We start from the raw sequence: 25,792 nt of genomic DNA, 5'->3' as shown, positions 1-25,792 counted from the left end.
TCTCTCTCTCTCTCTCTCTCTCTCTCTCTCTCTCTCTCTATCTATCATCTGTCTATCATCTATCTATTATCTACCTATCTATCTATCATCTATCTATCATCTATCTATCTATCTATCTATCTATCTATCTATCTATCTATCTATCTATCTATGGTTTCGTGTCTTTCTGCTTGGATTGAGTATTTCTAACCTACGTAGTTCAGCGAACCTTTAATGATCGATCCATCTGTGTTAACGGCGCTGCTAGAGCTGATACTGTTTTCCTACGTGTGGTATTATTTTCATGTATCTCAAGAAACACCGAAGAGGAGAGAAATAATAAGACATTAATTTTGACTGTGGAATGCCAGGTCTGATGACCCTGTGGAGTTACTGCAGAGTGAGATTAATTATGCAGATCTGCCACCCTAGGCTTTGGGATGTAAGTACTGTGTTGTAATTCACTGCAGGATCATTCATGTAGCCAGCATATCGATATGATTGTTATTCCAGCAAGGTTTCCTCTGCCCCTAGACAATTACAGACCACTTACCAGCATCTCCCATTGACTTCTTATTTAAAATTCCCAGGGCCTCTGCAGGCAGGCAGGTCCTTTTGTTGGAGACAGTGGCAAATCAATGGCAAGAGGCAACGTGGGACTTTCCTTGGGACATGATGAAGCTAAGATAGTTTGTTAAGCCAAATGTAGACATTCAAATTCCAGTTGAAAAATGGTGTCTTTTGTGACATCCTGTCTTTAACACCTACTTTTAAAGTAATTACAGGAGCAAATAGGGAACGTCTCCTTGGAATGAAGGATCGCAAGCTTTGGCATGTAGGTGTTTGGGTGTGAGCACAGGCCTCCTCGTTTATCATCACTGGAACTTTGGGGAAATCACTGGTTCCATAGAAGAGTCTCAATATTAAATGACAGTCTCTGGAAAGCCTGAGGGGATTTAAATGTGCTTCTGTATGAAGAAAAGTGTGTGAGACAAAGTGTTCTAAAACTACTTCTTTCTTCCATGGAAGTGGACTCCTATCATAAACGATCAAACCTACTTTTATGGCCCCATGGCTTAAGAAATGTCCTGTCAGCTCCTATACACACTGACAGCACTGCCTAGAGCAGAAGGCAGTAACCAAGCATTGACACAATCAGCAGCTCCGAGGGATGCTCATCCTTGGAGTACACAGAACAAAATTCCTACTGCCCATCTGCATGCCTGAAAAGAGTACGTGTTCCATTGAATTAGCATGTCAATACGTTTCCTGTGCCTTCCAGGATCCTTGATAAAAAAGTGTGGCCCGATTTGTGTTGCCTTACTGTCAGGAGTGCCTTTACTCCTCATGCAAGGTTGTACTCTCAGAGTGATACCTGCTTTCAGGTTGCATCTCCAGTAGAGCTTCAACTATTTCACCTCTGGTTGAAACACCTTTCCATCATCACACAAACAAGCCCCAGTCTCCCTAGCCTATTAAAATGCAGGTAATGATTCCCTCACAGCCCGCCAGTGTGTTTCCTGCCCTGAATGCACGCTTACTAATAGCATAAGAAAACATGGTTAAGTGGCACCTAAGCACCGATAGCAAATAGTCTTTTTAGGGACGGTATATATTTATGTATAACATAGATGTTGACTGCTATCATCTCATTAATAAACACATAAAGTATGGACTTTCATCTCCCATTTTTGCAGTTGATTATAACTAATTACAGTCAATTTTAATCAATTACAATCAGTCATATTTCAGGTAGAGATTCTCTGCTAGGCTGTTAGCTCCTGGGTGCCTGAGAGGTAATAAAATCACTGCCATCCATAGCACAGGAGCTCCACCCTGCTCTCTCACACCAGTAATTAGCTTTGCACTGGGAAAAAGGCCCCGGCAATATTATGGTATAGCCACAAAATGACAATCTTGTTCATGTTCTCTCCTGCTCAATTTGCTTGTCAAAGTTATTTAAAACCCCACGTTAAACACTAGTTGGATACCATTCTGTGAGGGAGGCCAGGGAAGTTTGTGCAAGTAGCTGTATGGTGAAGTTATGATATTTCTTCAGAAATTAGAGTCACTTAAAGTTTTAGCGGTTTCTAGGCAGTTAGGTGAGAACCCTGTACAATGCCAGCTTATTTTCATGAGTGTATAAGGTAGATCGCACGGCAGTACTTTATTTGCAATAAGCTCACCAGATATCCAATGCTTAAGGAGTGAAATGTGGCTGAGAAGCCCCTCCCCTTCCTTTCAGTGTGATCTGGTGGACTGAGGTCACAGCCCAGACTCTGGGACTGGTGGGTGTACATTGCCATCTGTCAGGATGGTCCTGGTGTCCAAAACCTCGTGAAAGGAGCCATAGAATTTTCTCAACGGAGACACAGACTTCCTCAGTGTTAGTTCCTAGGCAGATTTTCTTTAACACTTTAGACACGCAGAGAGGGTATCTTCTTTAAGTCTTGCTATTGCCACCCCCTTTAAAATTGCCTGATATAAGTTTCCATCAAGACAAGGAATATTACTTTTGCATTTCAGAGACAAGATTGGGGATAGGGATGGGGAGGATGCTGAGCAGACTGTTTTTTCCAATCATCTGACGATGTGAGCATAGATGGCTCTGTGCCTCCCTAGTTGGCACCACCTCAACCTAGAATATGCTAAGTCCTCCCTGAAGGTTCTGTCTTAACTCTTGACTCTAACTCTTTCTAATAAAGCTATTTGTGAAAGCCGAGACACTTAAACAATAAAATTCCTGGCCAACGTCGCGGAGTAAGTAAGGGCAGTCTGTACTGGGGACTCAGGAGTCTCCATTTTTTTCTCTTGTAATTGAGAATGGGGGAGCCGTTGGTGTTTCAAGGTTTCACAGAATAAAGGAGGCTTGTCTAGGGCCCTGGGGAATGGACAAGAGGGCAGGTGAGACTGTAGTCTGATGAATTGTCTCTAGTAAACTAGTCATTGTTTGGATAGAATTTGGGGGACACTGTAGGGGAGTACTATGTGAAAGGAGCACTTCGGAGACCCATTCAAGTCCCTTTGCTATGGGCACGTTCATTTCCAAGGAGACTGTGACAAGCCTTAGAATTCTCTAGGAGGTTCACACCTCAGGTGGCACCTGTGGAAAAGTGTACAAAATAGAGTACTGACACCTTACATTTTTATTACCTCTCACCATTTAAGAGACCATTTCATGAAGATTCTCTAACATAATCCTATAGTAGCCTTCAAAATAAAGCCTGCTGTACTGTTACTGATAAGGATGCCAGGGTCTGTAGTTCTTCCATACACAGCCAAGGCCACACAGGTAAAAGTGACCAATGACAAATTAAAGCAGAATTTGGTTGTCCTGGAAAATGTCTCTCTATTATTTAGACTCTCTCTCTCTCTCTCTCTCTCTCTCTCTCTCTCTCTCTCTCTGATACACACACACACACACAGACTCACAAAACCACACATAGACACACTCTTATACACAGAGATACACACACTCTCACACAAACACACAGACACTCTCTTAGACACACACACACACACACACACACACACAGTGTATGTATTTTCATTGTGTAACAGCATTGGATTGCATGTTATGAATGCAAACTCGAATTCCCACGTTGAAAGATAAAAACCTGAGCAAATTGAACCAGAGCAGAGCTACCTTAAAGTGCTTCGGGAAGTGCGAACACATACGCTGAGATTTTAGAAAGAGGCCAGTTTACTTCTGTAAAATGAAGAGAGAAAGGCTCGAAAGGACTGGCGAGGCACGAACATGTCTGGGGATAGATTTATTTCATTTCAGTCTCAAGTGGGGAAGACAGCTGTGTCTTAGGAACCTAGCATTGATCTGTAAAGTATGGCTTGGTGTCTCTCTTCCTTCCCTAGTTAGAACTTTTATCGGCTGTGTCTGTATTTTTACTGAGACCCAGAAAGCCATTTTGCATATGAAGAAGTTCATGGGCAAATAAGTTCAGTTAATATTTTGTTAAACAAAGCTAACAATGATATTTACTTAACAGATTGTCTCAAGACATTAAAATGCCATTAGAAATGGTGAATCTTCATGAGAGTTGTGGTACATTACTCTTGAAACACATTTTTTAAAAGTTCTGCTTGACAGTCAGGGCATTTACTAAGAATGTCTGCTAGATTCTAGTATGACTTTGGTGGCATTTGTAATGACCTTGAACATTGACTTTCTTGTTATTTTTGTTTCTGTTTTCTTTTGTTTCCATTTCGTATATGTCTCTTGGTTGGCAAGCTGTGAGGTTCCTGATTATAGCAAGAGTATAATTCTTATTTCTCACTGCTGTGACAGAATATAGAGAAACACAATCTAAGGAAGGGAAGGATTAATTTGCCTCACAGATTCGGGACATTGTCTGTCTTCATGGGGGAAGCCTGAGGTGGTTGGCAAACATTGAATCTCTAATCAGGAAAACAGAGGTATATAAGTGTAGATACTCTGCTTGCTTCTCCTTTTTATTCTGTTCAGGGTCCAGGCCTCTGGGTTAAGAATAGTATTAATCACATTTAGGTTAGTTCTTCCCACAAAAATCCAGTCTCAAAACCCTGGTACAAACATGCCAAGAGGCTTATCTCCTGGGTGAAGCTAGACCTTGTCATGTTAATAAGCAACATTATACATCTCTGTTTTCATCTCAGTAAAGTTTATGGAATTGGGCTCAATAAATAACTCCATGATTTTAGAAGAATATGATGCTGGGGACTGAGAAGGAAGAATGTGCCGTGTTTTAAGCACAAATCAATGAAAATGTGGCGAAGCTTTGCTGCTTTGGCCTTTTACAATGGTTTGTCAAGAAGTGCCTCTCTTTGGAGCGTTCCACAGGCAGGATCGTGTTCTGTATGCCATTCCCTTGAATTAGAGGGGTTATTGGTGGTTATGTCTTGACATGAAATTTAAGTAGCAGAAAACCCTCAGATGGCAGAGAAGCTTTCTATGTTGGAAAAAGTCATTAATTTCCTAACCAGGAAGTGATTGGATGCCAGTCCTAAGGTGACATGGCTGTTCTGTGCCTGTGATGGGACTAATTCCACCTAATTCCCTTCTTGAACTTCAGGTGGCATCATATTACCCAAATGGGTTGATTTTTTCCCCCTTTCAGCATACATGGGTAGATATGCTAGTGTAGGAAGTTTCCAGACAATTTCATCTTCCATGAGGATAGGGCCATATCTGTTCTGCCTAGTTCTTCAAGAACGTATACTGAGTGCATCGAAATGATTGCCAAACCATAGCCTCCTTTCAAACATAAGTAAAACAAGCTTATTTCATAATAAAGAGATATTTCTAGTGCTTAGAGTTTACATAATATTTGCAATTAGAAAGGCATTTCCCCTGTTTTTTAGTAGCATTTTCTCAAAGTTCAAATACTATTGTAGAGAATACCATAATGGTCTTGGCTTTTCTATGTGCACTATGTTCAATCTGACCCATAGCCATCTCCTTTGAAATATTTTAGAGAAACTACACCAAATTTGGGCCTGGTTTACTCAAGAATAAGACATGGAGCATTGTCCCCAGCTGTTATTGTAGGGAAGGCTCTAGTTATTTGAGGTTCGTTTTTGTTTTTTACAAACCCTAGTCTATGTAGCTTGAGTTATAAGCCCATGTTAGATGACTCCACAATTACAAGTATTAAGCCTCTGTTATCTCACTGAACAAGGTGAATGTTAGCCAGTAAATGTGGACAACTATTTATCTTCTTGGACATTGCTAAGTTCTCTATTCAAGGATATCTCTCAACAAATGAGGTAAAATAGCAGTATTTATCATCTGCCAACCTCAGTTCCATAAAATGAGTTTTAAGTTATTGGAGAGTCTGCACACTGGAGTGAGGGCATGTAAGACACTCCCAGCTTTGCTTTGAAAGCGTCCAGGAACTTCTAGCATATCAGTCTTAAATCAGTTCTGGAGAATAAGCAGGTCCCCATTCTTCTAAAGTGGATACCTTTTATCCCATGTTTGCCTCACTGCTTTTCTCAGAGTGCCCAGGGTCACACAGTCAAACATTCGAGCTCAGGTCTGGCATTTTGTTAAACTCCTCTTAGATTGACTCTCAATGCAAACCTACTTCTACTCTCTGCATGACAGAGATGAGCCTTCAGGGTGATGTGTCCTCCCTCACCTCTCAGAACAAACATGTTATTCAAAGCATTAAAGCCCAAGGTGAAGGCCTCCTGTCCACATTCTATTCCAAGCTTCAGAAGGTGGCAGGTGGTGAATTATATCCATCCTCTAAGTTCCCGGCATTTTGAAGCTTCGGGGACACTGGTGTCCAAGAGTGTGCTAATGTTTTCTGGTGTGCACCTTGACTCTGGTGTTTCATCAGTAACAGTTAGCAGCACTGACTTGGTGAGCTTGAGGTTGAGGACAGTTCTTTGATCTCTCTCTCTCTTTACATCTACTCCTGGACTTTTCTGGAACATTCAGTACTTAATGACAAGAGTGTTATTTTGAAAGTGAATGTTGAAAATAGAATTCAATATATTTAGGTTTTAAAAGTCTTTATTAAGACTGTCTAGAAGACATAATGAATCATCAGGTTTTTTTTAAAGAAGAATCATGTTACTTAAAATATATATATATATATATATATATATATATATATATATATATAATTGACCTTCTTTGAAGCACAGTTCTATAGATGTGATGGTTATCACATCACATTCATCACCAACTTCAAACTTGGGGGTAGGCCTCTGAAGAAGTGCCATGATCATGGATAACCTCTGAGAATGTCTGTAAGAGGTTGTATTTTTAAAAATTATTTTGTGTATGAATGATGAATGTGTGGGCTTATGTGTGTGTCTGGTTGTCAGAAGGCAACTTGAGGAGTCAGCCCTCCCCTTCTACACCTGTGTGTAGATTAACCGGGTGGTCAGGTTCCTGTCATCAACTGTTAAGTACCTTTGACCTCTGAGCTGTCATTGTGGCCCAGGACATCATATTTATTAAGTTAACCAATCTATGGAGACTCATCTTAAATGTAGATGCAACTATGTTCTGGGCAGAGAATTCTGGACTGTATAGAGTGGAGAAGGGAAGTTAAGCATGAATCCAACATTATCTGGTTGTGACTGCAGATGTAATGTGGCAGCAGCTTGAAGTTTCTAATGCCTTGACTTCTCTTCAGTGACGGATGCTAAGCTGGAACTGAGAGCCCAAGTAGACCCATCCCCCCTTAGTTTCTGTATCTCGGGTTATTTTATCATGGTGACAAGACCAAAACAAAGACAATGAATTTTGGGTTGTATCCTGGATTCTAGAGCTATCGCCCCAATCAGGTTATTCAAGTGGTTCATACCACCACTATACAGCTCCTTACTGTTCTACCAGGCCACCCTCAAGGTCTGTTGCTTGTCACACCATTTCCGTCTTTCTGAGAATCTTAGATAAATGGAATCATTCAGTGTGTAGCCCATTCAGAATGGCTTCTTTCATCTAATAGAATTCCTTTGAAGTTCACCCAAGTAACTTATAAACATACACTGGATTCACTGGATAATGCTCATTGTTTAGGCTTGCTAAATCCTTTCTTTCTTTCTTTCTTTCTTTCTTTCTTTCTTTCTTTCTTTCTTTCTTTCTTTCTTTCCTTCTTTCTGCCTGCCTGCCTTCCTGCCTTCCTTCCTTCCTTTCTTTCTTTTTATTTTTGTGTGCTCCAAAGCTTATTGATGATAGTGAAACATACATTTCACATACATGTGTGCATGTGTGTGCATGCATGCGTGTGTGTGTGTGTGTGTGTCTGTGTGTGTGTGTGTGTGGTATTTATTTCTTATGGGGAAAGACCTGAGTGCCAGACTGTGTGTAGTCACATAGCAGGACTATTATTTACCTTTACAAGGACCTTCTACTATGTGCTGCAGTCTGGATTCCACATGTTATTGAACCCAGCACTTCCAGCTACTTTCTATCTTTTTAAGCTATAGATATTTTCAAATTTTTTTATTATATTAGCTATTTTGATAAGGTGTAGTTGCGATCTTAGTTTATTCCCCAAATGAGCCATGGTCTTGAACACCCTTCAATATGTTAGTTTGCCTTCTGCATTTTTGTTTTGGTAAAGTTATCTTTTTTTATTCACAGACTTAATATTTCAAGAGTATTTTGCTTACTGTGTGGTGCCTTCACATTTATTAGTATTTTTTAAATTGCTTCGAATAGTGGGATCCTCCTCCTTTCTTTCACATAAATCTTACCTCATTTATCTAGATCTAAAGCTATCCCTGTGACATTTTGGTTGAAAGCAACTAAACCTGTCAGGTAATTTGGGGAAAACCAATGTCTTCCCAGTGCTGAGTCTTTTTAAGGTATACCGATTATATCTGTCCCATTCTCACTAATGGGACAAATAACCAAAATATCCATTTACAAGACACCCACAAGGCCTGGTACACAACCACAATTCCAGCATTCTGAAAGCAGACCCAGGGGGACCAAGAATTTAAAACAAGGTTGGGCTACATAAGAAGACTCTCGCCTCTCATTTAAGGGGTTTATTTGTGCAGTGCAAAGTGGTTAACACAAAATCTCACATCTAGTGTGAGCGAAGAGAATGATAGTGGCGTATTCAGGCACAAATGCAACATCCTCATCCACAGGTCTCAGGAACTGCCATGGAGGAGGATCAGAAATATTATAAACAGGTAGAGGAGGACAGGCTGAAGTAGTATCTTATGAATGGGACAGGGCTGCTATATTCATGAACTCACACATGGGAGCTGTGGATGTCTACGTAGGACCAAACCAGCTAACATTCCAGCATGGGGACGGGAGGAATTCATGAGCTCTGTCATTTTTCCTTAATCCTTGATCATGGTAGATTGACCATGATCCAGGCGCAGTGGATGGTCTCGCACCCAGGAGCATATGGGGAACATAGACTAGATTCTTTATTTTTAAAAATAGGACAGAACAGAAAAGGACATAAAATTGTAGTGTAAATCACTGGGGACGAGTTTGGGGGAGACTTGGGATTGAATATGAACAAAATAGGGTCTTCAATAATTATTGAAATGTAAGAACAGGCCCTGGACTCAAACAGATAAACAAAGCAGTAACTACTGACACCAGTGTGTCATCGCATGGTTGTCTGTGAGCCAGAAGGACAGGGACAGAGCAGTGGACTCGCTTCTCTGTGTTCTTGGAAGATTGACATCTCAGTACTGTCAAGGCTGCGCTCTCTCTCTCCTCACTGCTCTAGAAATGAAAGCCTTCTCCCCATCCTCAGTATTTGAAGGATGATTAAGACTGTCTTTCATTTTAGCCTAATACTCTAAGTTTGTACCTTTTGATTATTGCCCTGTTCCATCTACGTCACAGAACTTACATGCTGGTATGTATAGCATCAGCACATACATTCAATGTCTCTGTGATCAGTAGCTGTATTTTTTTTTTGCTTATTCCTACATTTTATATTAGCTTCCTCTGTTTGTTTCACCTGGTTCGAGATCTGTCAGAATCACCAGGCTTTTCAGAGAACCCATTTGATGTGCCCCCTCCCCCAATTTTACCCATTTTAAAATTCTTTGACCTCTACTTGTTCTTTTAATTTTTATTTTGCTCACTTGGTTTATTCATCTTGTCATTCCTAGGATCTAAAGTGAAATATTAAACTACTCACCTTATAACTTTTTTTTGAGCATAATGTCTTTAATACAACAGTTTTCCAAGGAGCACATCATTAGTGTGACATTTTAGTCTAATTTCTTCTCTCTCAGAGCTATTTCTCTTGATCCATTGGTTATTGAAAACTATACCCCTCCCTTTACTTCCCTGATTTTATATCTGATTGAACCTTATGTTTACAGATTGTCCTCTCATTTCCTTTGAAGAGGCTATGGTTTGATTCCTGTCAAGTGATATGACCTGAGTGCTTAAATAGGTTACTCAGTTGTTTGCATTTAGAGTCCTCAGAAGGCTGCTGTCTGCTATGCACCTGCTTTTAGCTTCATTGCTAGGAAGGACAGGCCAGAGCACACTTCTTTCTTATTGCCTGTAATTACTGCCTTTTATGTCGTCTTGCTTAAAAGTTCACTTATTGCTAAATATTGGCTCATGAAATTTTCTCACAGAGATCCTCTTATGGGAGAATTGTGAGGCAGTACCAGGTGGATGAAAAGAATCCCCACTTCTTGATAAACATAAGGGGGGTTCCCCTTCTAAGAGGTGAGTGGGGGAGAAGCTGTGTGAGGGGCCACTGGGAAGAGAGGGGAGATGTATATAGGAATGTAAAGTGAATACATAAATTAATTAATGAAAAAAATCCCTGTCATTTTCCTTTTTCTAAAATGAGGTAAAAGTTTGCTTATCATCTCCTAAGTGTGTGTTAATGGAAAACATATTCCAGTTCATCTGCAATCTAGAGAATAGGAAGGAAAAACCCAATGTGGACTTAAAATAGCTGAGGACTCAGGGGAGCCATTTGGTAGCATTATTGACCTGATACAGGTTTGGTCATCTAAGGCTTGTGCTCTGCTAGAGGCCTAGTTTTCTATGGTTAGATCATCCCAAAGAACAGAAACAAAGCAAGTACATTCAGACTCTTGGCCATGGGAGACTTATCCAACTTGTAGGATGACCTTATAGGAACCATAGTACAATTCCTGGAAAGAAAAACTGACAATGATTTAAGATCTGAGTCTAGCCATCCTGGTGAGTCAGAGGACTGACTGTTCTTCAAGCATAGAGAAATACACAGAGTCAGTAAACAGATAACCATTATGCCGTGGCTCACAGATATTCTAGTGTGCAAAAGAAACACTGAGCAAGAGGCCTCGAGGCATTGAGCCTAGAATGCTGGACCAGGGAAGGAACTCCTAACAACTAACTCAGAGCCTAGGCCATCCAGAAGCTTATCAAGACTCAAGAATATGGATATAGAGGTAGGTATATGTGTGGGGAGGAGAAAGCGAAGCCTTACTAACATTTGTATGCCTATGAAGAATTAAGCATGCATTTGAAACTCCTTGCTAAATGATCCATGCACCCAAGATGGTAGGTCTATTAAGAAACAGTGGCATTGAATATCTGAGAAGTACTGATCCAAAAGGGGATATGATAAGAAATAGAATGGGTAACAGGAAAGGCTGGCTGGGCGCATATGTAGGCCTCTATAATCTGAGGCTAGAACAGGACCCACTAGATGCCATCACAGTTACATGAAGCTAGGCAAAATTCAGATACTGCGAGCCAGTTTTTCTGTCTCTGACTCAATATTCTCTCACTCCAAGAACCAAGGATTGAAAGTGTATTCCTCTTTTGCAGTGACAAAAATTCCAAGGCTGAATGAATGCAAGTCAGTATTAAGTGAACCATGATCTTTTAAGAGGGTTCAGGCGAGCCAGCCATCTCCCGCTAACCTTGATACCTTTAGTCTGTCAGAACATGCCGCACAATCCAATTTCGGTTTTGTCGGCTTGATGTTTTATTCATCGCAGGGCAAGGTTGACCCTGGATTTGTGTTTGAGCAAAGGTTATCTTTGGATTAGCTCTCCCTTGGTGACCTGACTCTGCTCCATGCTGCATAAGCCAGTAACTCTTGGGAATATCAATTAAGGTCCTCAATCACACTAATTACAATGTCTTCTACGTGTTGCACTAGGAACTCAGCAACTTATAAACAGGTAATTGGTAAAATCCAATGAGGTATGTGTGTACGGGTCTGTGTATGAGCTTCCCTACCCCCTTCTCTGTGTGTTAATAGTAGAAAGCATTGAAGAAGGTCAGAATACTTTAGTAGAACCAGAATGCGTTAGTAGGGCTGAAACTGCTGCGCTCTGAATCTGCAGTGCAAAATCTTATTGCTCTTGCTGACAAGGATTGATGCAGTCTTATTAATTACTTTTATTAATGACTTGAGTGAGGACACAGGTGGCATGCTGAGCAAGTGTGTCAATGACAAAAGTCTAGCGGGAGAGCAGTGACTGTGACAACAATTTCAGGATCCAAAATGACTCCCAGACAGACTTTAGTGGCTGTTCCCTTCCATTATGTGCCTGGCTGAGTGACTTCCCTAAGTCCTAAGGACTCCCATGTCCCTGTATCAGTTCTCCACACAGAAAACGTCAGTTATCTAGTCTGCTTTTGAGTCAAGTCACATGACTTTGGCTTGCTTTCCTTGGCACAGGCATCTTCTCTTTCAGGGCCTTTCTGCTTTCCAAGAGAGTCATGCACAGTTCTCTTTCTAACACCGTTTACGAGAGCCGAACAGAAGTATCATTAGACAATTATTATACTATTTTATGTCTCTTATTTTCTTTGTCTTTGAATCTCCAAGACCCCTGTTTCTCCATACGCCCCTTCTGCTTCAATTCCCAATAACCAACGCGTTCTCGCTCAGCGTGGAAGCCTGTGTTTCAGCTTTCCAGAGTCAGCTTTGGAGGGAGGACTCTCTCTTTGCTCATCTTGACTTCTATTGATTCGTTGCCTTTGTTTACTACATTTTACTTTGGACTCCAGCCTCTTCTTTTGGTACATATTTTAAGTTTCCGCAAGACTCTTCTTACTACTATATCTTCTGTCCGATCATTCCTGTTTCTAGTCTGTGTCTGCCTGTGTCTATTTTATGCATAGTTGAAGACATTGATGTAGTCTTCATGGGTTTACTGACTTCAGAGAAGTATTCATCAAAGGCCTTGCATTATGCTTGCTTGAATCCACTGCAGTTAGATGAAAGTGACTTATTAATAAAAATGTGAAATACTTTGGGAAAGAAGACGGTACTGGGGCTCAAGACCTGGGTATTGCATATGTCATGGATGTGGTACATACACCAACAGGGGACCTCTTCAGTTCTCAATGTGTTTTTAATGAATGAGTGAATGAATGATAGATGGATGGATACAACTAAATTTCCTTAAGATAATGGTCTGAGGATTAGAATGCAGTTGGCTAGGGAAAGGACATTTGATATTTGAAACAAAATATTTTCATGTGATACCTCTGTGACTTTTATACAATAACCTAAGGACAGGATTAGAGGTTTTTGGTTGTCTGTTATTAAGGTAATTGGTAGGTGTAGAAAGTTGCATTTTTTTTTCTTTTGGAGCTGAGGACCGAACCCAGGGCCTTGCGCTTGCTAGGCAAGCACTCTACCACTGAGCTAAATCCCCAACCCGAAAGTTGCCTTTTGGGTGAGGATATACAATACAGGTGAAACTGTTTGGGTAATACCAATTTATACAATTTATTTCCATGTAGTACTCTTATAAGTGGCCCATTTTGATGTTTTGTGTCAATCTGTCAAGTATTTATTTTGGCCATCTTAGGTATGTGAGTTCCTGTGCTTGATGGTTTTTTTTTTTTTTTTTAAAAAACTTCCATTTATGTCGATTTCTAAAAGTACCATGTGGACAAGCTGCCAGATGTCTCTAAGCACGTCTGTATGAATGCCTTCATCAATGAGAAGGCAGTCATGAGCCAGGAATGTCTGAGTCATTCCATATATCTGTATTTATAACCCTGCAGACATTTTATCATTGACCAGGAAGGTCCAGAAGCATCGTAAAAGATATACATCACCGAGCTGTTCAATCTCCTGCATCAAAGACCACACAACCAAGTACAGAAGCAGGGCCCTTGCTAGTAGGTAGTTTCCTCTGGCTCTCATTCGAATGTTGAAATTCATGGATATTCCTGCCTTGTCATTTGTCTTTGCACAGGATAAGGAAGAGCAACAGGGTGGGAGCTTTCCATACGTACTGATGATATCAGTTTTGTGTGGTTGACAGCCAACCAGGTCTGAATCCAGGATCTCTAGACCTTCAGTTCATCACCGATGTGGAACAGTACCTGAATCATAACGTATTCCCCACTGAGACTAGACAAGGGAACTTACAGAAGGGTAAAAGGGTCATATTCATCTGCCAGAAGCTGTACTCCAGGTCGCAAAATCCAGATGAACATATTTTTTTAATGTAGTAGTTATAGTTCAGTGATTAGCAGGGTTCTGCAGCCTCACAGCTAGAATTGAATGATGGCCAGACCACTTTCTAGTCAAGGGATCTCAGTTGCGTTATTTAACCTTGTTTGAGCTTATCGATCTGTGATTTGGGGATTTAAAAGCAAACGACGATGAACAGCAAAAGATGTCAAGTTGGTTGTTGACCCTGACAAAGGTGCTTGGGAATATTCGAAACCCTTGGAATGATTCTTAGCCTGTAGCACACACTCCCAGCGGTTGTTATTAACACTCTCTCAGGGAAGAAGTACCCTCCCTTACTTTTTTTTTTAATGTTGACAGGATGGGACTTCCTTGGTGTTTGATGAGTCTGTTCTTCTGTGGGATCCTGCAGAGTCACGCTTCCGGTGAGTATGTGGTGCTGGATAAATGATTGATGTTAACATATAGGATCATGGCTAGTGAATTTAAAAGACCATAATGTTGGTTTTGTTGTACAGTCTTCTGTAGCTGCATAGAGTCAAATATCTGAAAGAATCATAGAATTTGGGGATGAGAGGGACTAGAAAACTTGGGAAGGGTTTTTTTTAATTTAAATACCTTTTTTTTATTGGATATTTTTTATTGACATTTTAAATGTTATTCCCTTTCCCGGTTTCCTGGATGTAAGCCCCCAATGCCCTCCCCATCCCCTTCTTCTATAAGGGTGGTCCCCTCCCCATCCACCCACACTTCTTGTCCTCCCCCCCTTCCAAACATTCCCCTACACTGGAAATACAACCTTGACAGGACCAAGGGCTTCTCCTTCCATTGGTGCCCAAAAGGCCATCCTCTGCTACATAATGCAGTTGGAGCCCTGGGTCAGTTCTTGTATATATAGTCTTTGAGTAGTGGTTTAGTCTCTGAAAGCTCTGGTTCATTGGCATTGTTGTTCTTATGGGGTTGCAAGCCACTTCAGCTCTTTCAGTCCTTTCTCTAATTCCTCTATCCGTGGTCCTGTTCTCAGTTCAGTGGTTTGCTGTTAGCATTCGCCTCTGTATTTGACATGCTCTGGCTGTGACTCTCAGGAGACATCTATATCTGGTTTAGGAAGGGTTTTGATGCATATAAGCACAGGGAGATCTCTTCAAATTCATGCCCATAAGGCTAATTCTCTGTATTCACATCTCATCTAAGTCCTCTGGAGGGAACGGCAGGGAGATAGTCCAACTGTTTCGGCAACTTTGACCAGCTCCGGAGAAGATTCGTTTGTTAGTAGTTCACTGGGGTGCTGATGAAACGATCAAACAAAAAACCAAAAATGATAAATTTTGATCAAACTCCATGTATATAGGCAACAAAGGCTTTGTTGGTATGCTCTTTCTTTGAGCATAGCTTTGTATGAGAAGCTATCCAAGATATTTATTGAGTTTAATAACCAAACTTAGTCACCATAATGGTGGATCACATGTAAGCAGAGGCTAGAAAGGTTGGCTGTATTCCTCTCTTCTCTAAATTGCTTCTCAGTGTCACCCATGTTTGTTCTATCTAGCGAGCATCTATTTGCAGGCTGTTATATTTTTTGACTCATCAAATTTTTATAAAAATTCTTGCTCATGGGACTGAAATTATTCTCTGTCATTTCCATATATTTCTTTGATTTAGCTTCATGATTGAAAAAGAAAATACGTAAAGTGCTGGTTCTTTAATTTTTATTCAGGGACTCCAGGGATCCTAATTTTAATAAGGATCCCTATGTATAACTTCTGTGAGAACCATGGGCTGTGCTTTGACGATCACTGCTTTAATGCCTATTCTCTGTGAGAACCCTTTGGAAGTGTTAAGTCAGCATTATGTAACTGTGACCCCAGTGTTCTGCAATCCGTACCTTCAACTCTTCTTCACTTGGCATGAATTTCAGCCCTCCTGCCATCCTGATCATCTTTGCTGGGTGCATTTCAGTTTTCTATGCCACTTAGAGCATTGTATTAGAAACCAAAAATAACTCTAAAGACAGGGTGTAACTAGGACAGAGCAGAGCTGAAAGTACAGATAATATCTAAACTTGCTGGCCCTTTGGGACTTCACAGAGGAAAGGCTGTGTTCTAACCAGGCCTTCTATCCAACTGGGATGTACTAGCATACAGCTGGGCCACATTAATATACCAGCATCTATTCGCTATCTGTCTCATTTGATTGGAAGGGACTTGCTGTACTGATTCTTAAATATGCTGATGATAACCCTGGACTATAATTTATTTTCACTTGACTTATTACTAATTGAATGTTATTTTCTTACAGAGGCTTTCCTTGGCCATTTTAGTTACAATAACCCTGCCAGTCACCCCTTCTACTCCCTTGCATTGCTTTAGCATCTCCCATTATCTGCAAACATTCCATTAACTCTTTATTGTACTTCTTCTCTGTCATTTGTCCTTCCACCCGTCCTCCTTATCCTCTTCTCCCTGTCTTTTTTTTCTTTCCAACCTCTCTTCTGTCCTTGCCTCCTCTTCTTTACCTCTCTCTAAACTTAAGGACACAGCTTTATTTATTTTTCTTTCTGTTTTCCCAAACACATGGAACGATGATTAACACATAGAGATATAGTAAGTGTTCAGTGCATACATGATAAACGGATGGGTAAATATCCCATCAGAGGCACCTTTACTCAAACTGGACCAGTTTGTGCCTCTAAGGTTTAAATTCACACTAGTAATTCTCATTAGCATGAGAAAAGCCATGCCTGGAAGTTAAAGTGAGAAATGTCCATGCTCCTGCTGCTGAGAGATCAAGGCTTCCCAAAGTTTGGGAGGTCTGTTGCTCACCCAATGGTCCTGGGAGCGCTGCCTTTCTGAATGACCTTCACTGTATTCTCCCAAGGATCCCCTTCCCCCAAATGTTGTTGGTACGTGTACTTTCTTCCCAGGAACTGTGACTCATAATTCTGTCAGGGGAAGCTGCCTTCTTGAATAAGACGAGTTCTCATACCAGCCCCATTGAGTCACTATGGGAGAGGAAACATGTTGTAATCCCCTCTGCCCATCTGGCATACACTCATGCCTTCCTTATGAAGAGGTGTATTGTGTCTGTGTCTCTGCTGTACTTCCTCATTGGAGGGAGGGGAACAAAAAGGGAGCGTTGTTGACAAAAAAAATGAAAGGGGCAACTGGCTCTGGGGATAAAAGGGATCATTGCAATCTTGAAGGATCTGTCAACCTCTCTACAGGAAGGTATCCCTTTTGACAGGGATGGAGACGTAGGCACACTAGTTGGTCTTCCGTGAGGCTCTCTGTGGTTCAGCTTTCTCTCTTACTAAAAGCATACACTGACATAAGGAACAGCAGAAATACCCTGAGCGCCCTGTCATACTCTATATTCACAGGACCAGAAGCCAGGGATTTGGTCTGGACTTTAAGGCACAGAATTCTGACGTCAGAGTGTGGTGTTCTGGTTGGAAAACTGCTTTCCTCATACCTTTAAACACTGAGAAAGAAACATTTCATCACAAATAATTTAAAGAAAACACAACAACATAATAACAAGTATTACTTACCATTAAGGAATTAAAGCTTGGATAGTTATGTTAGTGGCAGCAGAACTAAATATGTCTCTTTTAGAAGTCGTGGAATCTTTTCTTTAAATGGTTTTTGCACTACTCAGATCATGACTATTGTAGCTCTGTCTTTTTCACTGGACCCATCCCTTGTGGCTCAGTGAATTAAATCCACACAGCTAGTGTTCAGCATAACTGAAGTCTCCACTCATCCTTCTCTTCCAAAGACTCCTGTTATTTTTATTAAATATGGATCCCCTGGGCTCCACCAAGAATGCCAATGGTGGAGAGAGAAGGTTGTGATTCAAAGAGCAATGGGACACCACTGGGGGGAAGTCACTAACTCACTCTGGAAGAACCGCCGGCTCAGGTTTCTGTGCTGTCTACTTAAGTGGTGACGTCTTTACCATTCCCTCAAGACCATTTTCTTCAGATGGAAAGTCACTGTTTCTCATTTCAAACCTCGCTGCTCCCCCTTTTGCTTGTTAGACTTCTCAGCAATCCCACCACTGTCTGACCGGAGTTCCTGCTTGCAGAAATTAACAGGGAAAGTGTCAGCTCAGCTCACCACGCCTCTTTGGTCCTTTTCCCCTTGGCTACCTGTTAGAAAACGGGACTACTACAGCGACCTCCGAGTAGGGAAATCTATTGGGTTGGCCCCCTTTGCTCCAAGTTGAAGAGGCAGTGAAATGAGTGTCCAGGAGGATGCACTTGAGAAATTTTCCATATCAAAAATTGGCTTTCTCTGTAGATCTTATTTAAAGAAATAGCCAGTTCATCTTCTATCTCCCCAAAATGTGTGGTCACACAAAAGATCTACGGATGTACTTTTTGGTTGTTGTTTCAAAGTCAACATGGATAAATAAGGGCCATGCATTGGGTTAGATTCTGCACACATGTCCTAGGAGGAGGGAGTTCTTGCAGTTCAGGAAATAAAGGACTTAGAGGTTGGCTGAGCCGTAATATGTAGCCTGGAGAGCTGCCTGTCTCCACCTTCAAGCACCAGCTTTGCAGGTAGCCGAGGCGTGCCTGGTTCTTCCTGTTGGTGCTAGACATTTGAGCTCAGTGATCATATTTCTTAGCAAGTGCTCTGACCACGCTCTACCACATCCACCACGCCATCTCCCTAGCCCTCGACCCTCTTCTCTATACTGCATTGTCGTCCTAGAACATCGTTCTGCTAATGAAAGTCACAGTCCCTTTATTAAGCTTTATTGAAATTTACGGAGGGTTGAAGAAGTCTGTTGATTTATAGGGTATGAATTGTTCAAGATGAAATAAATAAGTGAAACCTCTGTGCTTTCCCAGCAGCTGAGCCACTGGTTCAGGTTCTGAGAGTTCTCTTCTGTGAGTCGTTTGACACTGCTAACACATCATGTCTTGTCCCCGTGTTCCTTTTTACTTTTAAAACAAATGAGTCAGGGGTGGAGGGATGGCTGGGTGCGCTAGATCGCTGACTCCTACTCCAGAGGATCTGATTCTCAACACTGACACGGCAGCTCACAACAATCTGTAACTCTAATTCTAAGGACTCTGACCTCCCTCTCTGGTCTGTGCAGACACTCTGCACACATGTGTTTCAGAGGCATACCTTCAGGCAAAATAATCATACCGACAGATAAAATAAATACAATTAGAAAAAAAAACCAAAAAACTAAACCAATCAAATAACTAAAGCAGATGTAGATCACATCCAAATTGTCCTTTTTCTTTGATTTATTATTATTCTCTCTTTCTATTTCTCTCTCTTTCTGTGTGGGTGTGTGTTTGGGTGTGGGTGTGCATGCACATGCATGTGTTATGCATGTGGGAGTGCGTGTTTAAGTGCCTCTGTGTGTGCATGAGTATGCATATCTTTATGTATGTGTGTTCATGTGACTGTGAGTGTTCAGGCACGTCTACATGTGTGAATGTATGTTATTTGTGTGTGTTTGTGTGTGTATATGTGTTGTGTGCATGTGTGTGTGTGTGTGTGTGTGTATGTGTTTGTAGGTACACATGTGTCACAGGGTAGGTGTATGAAGATCAATAGTCAACTCTATGAATCGATTATCTCCTAGGATCTGAGGAAGAAACACAAGGTGACAGGTCCCCATGTCACTGCCTCTACGTGGTGAACCATCTCCTCCACACACATTCTTATTTTAAAGAATACCATATATCAGGGACATATGTAGGACATAGACCTTCTATTTAATTAATTACCTTTAATAATAATTAATGACTTTAAGTGTGAAGATCATGGGTTTGACCATTTTTATATGGTGTAATCCCATGTTGAAATGGGGTGATTCTTCCCTTAGGGCTAATTAATAAAAAGCCTAAGCACTAGACAGGGTGTCACCAGGACCCAGAGAAGCTCTCAACCTTTTTAGGAGGCACCAGGAAAGACTTTAAAAGATTTTGTTCTTTAGCCTTCTACACTTTCATACATATTAATGGTATATTATCATTGTAATCATACTCTATTACTCTCTGCTATATCCTTTCATTTCCCTTTCTTTCCATCTAACCCTAACCTATCCCATTAGTGAAAATGAGGAGCTCTTCCCCAGTAGCTATTGCCAGTCATTACCTTCTGAGGAAATGATGAGGTCTGGGCTGTCCTTTTTCCATGACAGAAAGTTGAAGGACTTGTGTGGACATCCATAACTTTGTGTATTCATGGTTATAATGGGGAAGACTTCATAACAGGAGCATTATAGGGTAAACCAACCAAAAGGCTAATGTGAAGGCATTTAGAAGCCATGATCACAAGGCTGGAGGTGCAGTTCAATGAGGAGAGTGCTTCCTTAGCAAGCACTAAGGTCTGAATTTGATGTTCTGTGCCTTGTAGACTGAGCATGGTGGATTACACCTGGAATTCTATCTCTTGGAGGTAGAGGCAAAGAGATCTGAAATTCAAGGTCATCCTTTGCTACATAAGATTTGAGGCAAACCTGGCCTCCATGAGACGGTCTCAAATAAAAAACAAGCTCTGGGAACTGAAAAGTTATATTGAGAACTGGATAATGTACTTTTTAGAAAGTTTTGTTTTAGTCTCTTTGGAATATAATGGGACCACTGTACTTATAAACTCAAGGCAACTCAGGTTGCCTGCATGAAATTAAACAACTCAACGGTTCAAGATGGAGAGGGGAGGGTTTCAGGAACATCCAACCTCTGACTGAGGAGCTAGTCAATTGATGCTTCTGGGTAAGTCAGTTCTTACTGACTTGCTTCTGCTAGGGTGACCATGGGACAGTGCATGGGTCCTCCACACATGGAAATATATGGTTAGTACAAATTGGAACCCGTAAGTTATTAATAACCAACCAACCAACCAACCAACCAACCAACCAACCAACCAAGGAGAACAGGAAGTTGGAGTTTGGTAGGGGAATGGGGTGGGTCTGAGAGAAGTTAGGGAGAGGAGTTGGAGATAAATGTAATAAAAGGATGCTGTCTGAAAGTCTCAAAAATTTGCTAAAGTACTTTTTAAAATTCTGTTTGCTTGTAGTATTTTGACTTTGTAAAATCATTATTTTGATAAAATTATTATTTGAAAGTTGCAAATAAATAAAAAAAGTCAGATCACAAAATTAACCCAGACATATAGTTTTCTTAATGTTCTGTAACGAGTCTTTCAGCCTCTTATAAGAATTCAATTTGTTGCCAGCCTCAATGGCCTCATTTTATTTGAATGTGCATTTTGAAGCACTCGGCATTCAGATGTACTTGTGACATTCAGTCCTGTCTCTGTTGCCCATGGCCACGCAGACTGTCCACTTCATTTCTATGTCATTCTGTCCAAACATTTGGAGAATGTATGAAGAATGCAGTTTCATTTTATTCTTAGTCTTAAAGGTCACTGGAGTTGTAGAATCTCTCCCCGTTCTTTAAACTCTCCTTCTGGGAGCAGTTCTCACCAGTCCTTTACAGCCAGGCTGCGTATGTATTTTGAAACACTTAGCTCCTCATTACTACAAGTTTACTTCCTGTGGGGGAGTATTACATAGACCCAGAAGAGATCCGAGCACCATCGACTGGTTTGATGTTGAGTTTGCAAACAAGGAGTGTCCATGTCATAATGATTTTATGTTTGGGAAAATGACTCAATTCTTCACTATGGCCAAGTTAGTTAGAGGAAACTAAAGGTTTTAGAGAGTGCACGGGGGCCTGTGGTTGGAGATGGGAAGGCTGGGTTCGTAAGAACGATTGTGACCTTTCAGTCGCCACATCTCCCATCTTCTCTTCCCTTTTCGCCGTCTATATTTCTGCCTTGTGGCAAATCCACTTGGAAGTCTCCAGACCTCAGTTTACTGGCAACTTGCTGCCCAGCCAGTTTCTACCTATTTTTATTCTATGGTTTAAATGTTTCCTTTTTAGTTTAGCTGACTCAATCCTTCAATGAAATATATTTACACACAAAGAAACAACAGGCTTCTTGCACTTTAAAAATCCATCAGCAATTTCCAGCTCCCCTTTGTTTTCCTGAGAGACATGGAAGATAGTTACTTTTTTCTTAAAATGAAGGGACCACAACCAATACCTTCAAGCATCTGCTGTACAACACCCCTCACCCCACCCTCCCAAGAGCGGCTGTTCAGAATTGCTGTGCTCTGCCTTTTTCCGCTGAAGAGACGGGAGGAAGATTGTGGATACGAGGTGGCTGAGAAAGCGAGAAAAGAGAAACTCATCACACCGTAAGCAGTCTGGTCTGACAGAACTGTGCCATTTCTGGGGACTTTGTTTTCTCTCTCTTTTGGGAAGAGGTGTGCTGTGGCAACCCATTCTGGAAAGTGATTCTTGCTTTCTCATAGTCTTCGTGGAGACCGAAGTTCAAGGTTGTTTTTTTTCCTCTGAAGCCTGTTTTCTTCATCTGGACTTTCATGTAGTCCTTGAAATACCCTCTGAGGAAGACAGGAGGGGTCATTTTGGCATGCGCACCAGGGTGCTGCCATTGGTGTTTTCCATGTAACTTAGGGATGAGACGTCACGTGACCCTTCTGAGGCAGGGGCTTGCCGTGCTGATAGATGCTGCACATGACAGTATCTAGCAGTTTCTTCCACAATAGCACGTCCAGTGGCTGCTCCTCCTTATAGACACTTCAGAGGACACGGAAAACACAAGTGCCTATAGTTATAGCCTTTCTATACGGACATTACCAGTTATTAATTTGTCAGATTGATGTTTTGATTCCAAGTTTCATACACATTGAGTTATAGCCAACAAAAGCTGTGTTTTAAAGCAACATCGATATACAGATTATCACTCCTGGGGGACCTCGTCTGTTATTGACTGTTACTAATGGGAGTCTAGTTTGTCCTATTTTATTTGGACAAACAGCATTTAACTGTTCACCACAGATTTGCTTATGGCTCAGACAAATCAAGTTCGTTTTTAATTCTCTTTCTGGATTCTTTGGGATCTCAGACGGTTCAAATGCTGACAATGAATGGAGTTTTGCTTTTTCTGAGAGAAAACATTAAATTTTTCCCTTAATTTCTAATTTCCTTCAAGACTCGATTTCTTTGGTCTCCCAGAGAAAATGAAATTTCTCTCATGTAGGATATCTTGACAGTCGTGGTTTGATATTAAGTGCCCTTTCAGCATCTACTCTTCACAAGATAAAGGATGATGAAAGAGGGGAGAGAGAGGAGAATGAAGAAGAAAGAGAACCAAAAAAATAGGAGAAGAAGAGAAAGAAAGGAAAAATAGATTTAAAAATAAAGATACAAGGATAGTCTTCCATTAAACTATTTGTAGATTTGATTCAAATCTATCTACCTTCATGCCTTTTCAGATCACAGAAATCATTTTAACTCCACTGAACTATTCAAATTCATCCTAAGCTTTGCACTGGATAGTTTCCTTTTTAAAACATTCAATCTTTTTAGTTTTTTTCATTAAACATTTATTATTTCTTCTTGTGTTAAAATGATGGGAGCTTGTTTATTTTGTAGATGTTACAGAAGTTTCTTGTCACTGGGTGCCCCTCCAGTCTCGAGAGCCATCTTGGTCTCCAGTACAAAGGCTCTGTCCGTCTGGCACACTTTCCTTCAGGTAGGAAATGGATAGCAGAGATTGACAGTCCCTAGAGCTCTGTGTGGCCTTGGCAGTCCAGATAGAAGAGGTAACATCAGCAATCAGTGTCGGACCCTGGTTCATCTTTTGTATGTTTTCATTTCAGAAGCAAAAGTAATCCGCTAATGCTTGTAGTTGACAATGTCCATGCGGTCTTTGCTAACGGCAATGTATTGACGAAGTTTTGGTAGGAACTCAGTTCCTACTGAGGTCTAGACATTGTAGCTTTGTCTGGAGAGTAGTTGAAATCTTGGAAATGGCAATGGGCTAATTAGCAAATGGAAGTGTTGGAAGAATCCCTCCCTCTCATTATGTAGAATGTCAGAGAGATGCTAAGAGGCTTTCAGGGAAAAGGAGAAGGCAAAGCTATTGTTCTTAGCTGCTTCATTACAGCAAAAGCTTTGTTATGGCACCTTTCTAGCTTTAAAGATCATGTTATTAAAAAGGTTCTTCCTCTCATTCAGCATGATGTGATAACTGATGTTGGCAGCAGGAGACACAAAACATATGAAACCAAAATGTTTAACCGGTGGAGGAAAAGGAGATCGCGTTAGGCTAAGCATGACTTTAAACAGCTTTTAATAATCTAAAAATAGGTAACAACTCTATAGTGCATGTGTCTCTGTGTGTCTGTCGCTCTGTGTGTGTGTATGTCTGTGTGTCTGTGTATGTGTATCTCCGTGTGTGTGACCGGAAGAAACGGAATAACATTATTTGAGCTACTGCATACATAATGTTATGTAAATGAACTGTTGGGAGAGAGGGATGTTTCCTCTCTTTACCCATGAGGAATTTCAGGTTCAGAAGAGTGAATTAATTATTCTAACAGCTGAAGAGAAGTAAAACAGTATTTCTTTTCAAGATGCACAGCATTTGAACATACCATGCCAGCACTGAATTCATTTAAAGATATTTTATTTTCAAAATATGCCAAGCAAAGGTACCCCTCATTAAATGAAGACATAGATAGCACATTTGAAAAGAACTTTCCTAGCAATGAACAAAGCATAGAACATAGGTGTGCATTAATAATGCAAATTCTCTTTCAAATTGATTTGTCTAGCACTTCCTAAGACATACACAGAATGCTGTATTTATTCAGATTGGATTTAAAGTTTTCCAATCTATGAACATTTCCTAAAGGATGCAAGTTCTCCACAAGAACACAGTTGCAATTGAGTACATGAATGGTATCTCAGTATGGACCCTGGGGGTTATGTGGAGATGGACCTGTTACCCTCAGGATACTGCAGGCATCCTCTGGGCTCTGGAGCTAGCCATTTCATGCCCTTCAGGGTCAACTCAAAGATTCTAACCATGAGGCATGGCTTTTCCTCTTTATCAACTACCATAGACTCTGTCCCTCCTCCAATTTGTTAAGGAACTTAATAAGGGGCTTTAAACATGCAGCTCTGAAAGGTTTTTTTGTTTTTTATTTTTTGGTTCCCAGCAAGCATATAGTTCTAGAGAACTCTTTTCATTCTAAAAATGACAGTTTCTTTCTGTAGAGTTTGGCAGTGATCGCGTGTGAATTTTCAAATTTGATTGTGGTTTCACTCCAAGTTCTAGGTTATTTCTGATGGAATTGGAATAGTCTATGCTTCTCAGAAACTGTCAGTTTTTATGTAACAACAAAACAGCTAGAATAATTGTCACCTGGACTTGGACTTGGCAGGTGCACAAAACGGTGCTGGAGAGATTATCACTTGTCCAGTCACAGATAGCTTATTTAACTTACCACAAGCTTCCCAAATTGAAATTCCAGTACATTAATACACAATTTTTTGTGAGCCTCAAAAATTCACTTCCTTAGGAGAACATCCATCTATTTCAAAGCATGTAATACTATTTTCATAATATAGTAAGTATCCCCTGTATTTTGAGACTGTCTTATTATTAATAGAAATAGAGTATCTGTGAACCCTAATTTGTACACATACCCCTCTGTACTCCTTTTTCCCCACCTTTAGGGAGGGTGGAATTTTATGAAGAAACATGAAACCCTCCTTTTCAGCAGGTGTTTTCAGACCACCAATTACATGCAAAGCTTTGTAAAAATGGAATTGGGAAAGCAAATAAGGCATTTAACATCCATTCATCCATTCATCCATCCCTCCATCTGTCCAATTCTGCTTATTTGTACTAAACAGTAGGACAGGAGTTTTTCTGGCCTCTTTGTGCTTATAGTTTTTGTGATAGGTTGAGGCTGGAGGAATGAAATAAATAGTTTATAAAAGCCTCCTGGAAGTCATCAGTAGAGCATGGAAAGTCAGCTGTAATCATACTTTACTTGACTGCTCA

General features: G+C 40.7%; 1 protein-coding gene across 9 annotated transcripts in view; it reads left to right on the top strand.

Annotated features, from left to right (window-relative positions):
- The window catches only part of Il1rap (interleukin 1 receptor accessory protein), a 136,534-nt gene that overhangs the window by 27,795 nt on the left and 82,947 nt on the right, over positions 1-25,792 (top strand). For 7 of the 9 annotated variants that reach the window (XR_010055935.1, XR_010055934.1, XR_010055936.1 and 4 more), the window contains 1 exon segment: positions 14,235-14,299. Coding sequence is in view for 5 of the 9 variants with exons in the window: in XM_063270311.1 (XP_063126381.1) it covers positions 14,236-14,299 (64 nt within the window). In the remaining 4 variants the exon portion in view is untranslated. 9 annotated transcript variants of the gene reach the window in all.

Source organism: Rattus norvegicus, chromosome 11 (assembly GCF_036323735.1).
Source record: "Rattus norvegicus strain BN/NHsdMcwi chromosome 11, GRCr8, whole genome shotgun sequence".
Taxonomy (NCBI): Eukaryota; Metazoa; Chordata; class Mammalia; order Rodentia; family Muridae; genus Rattus; species Rattus norvegicus.
This window is presented reverse-complemented; position numbering and strand designations above follow the sequence as displayed.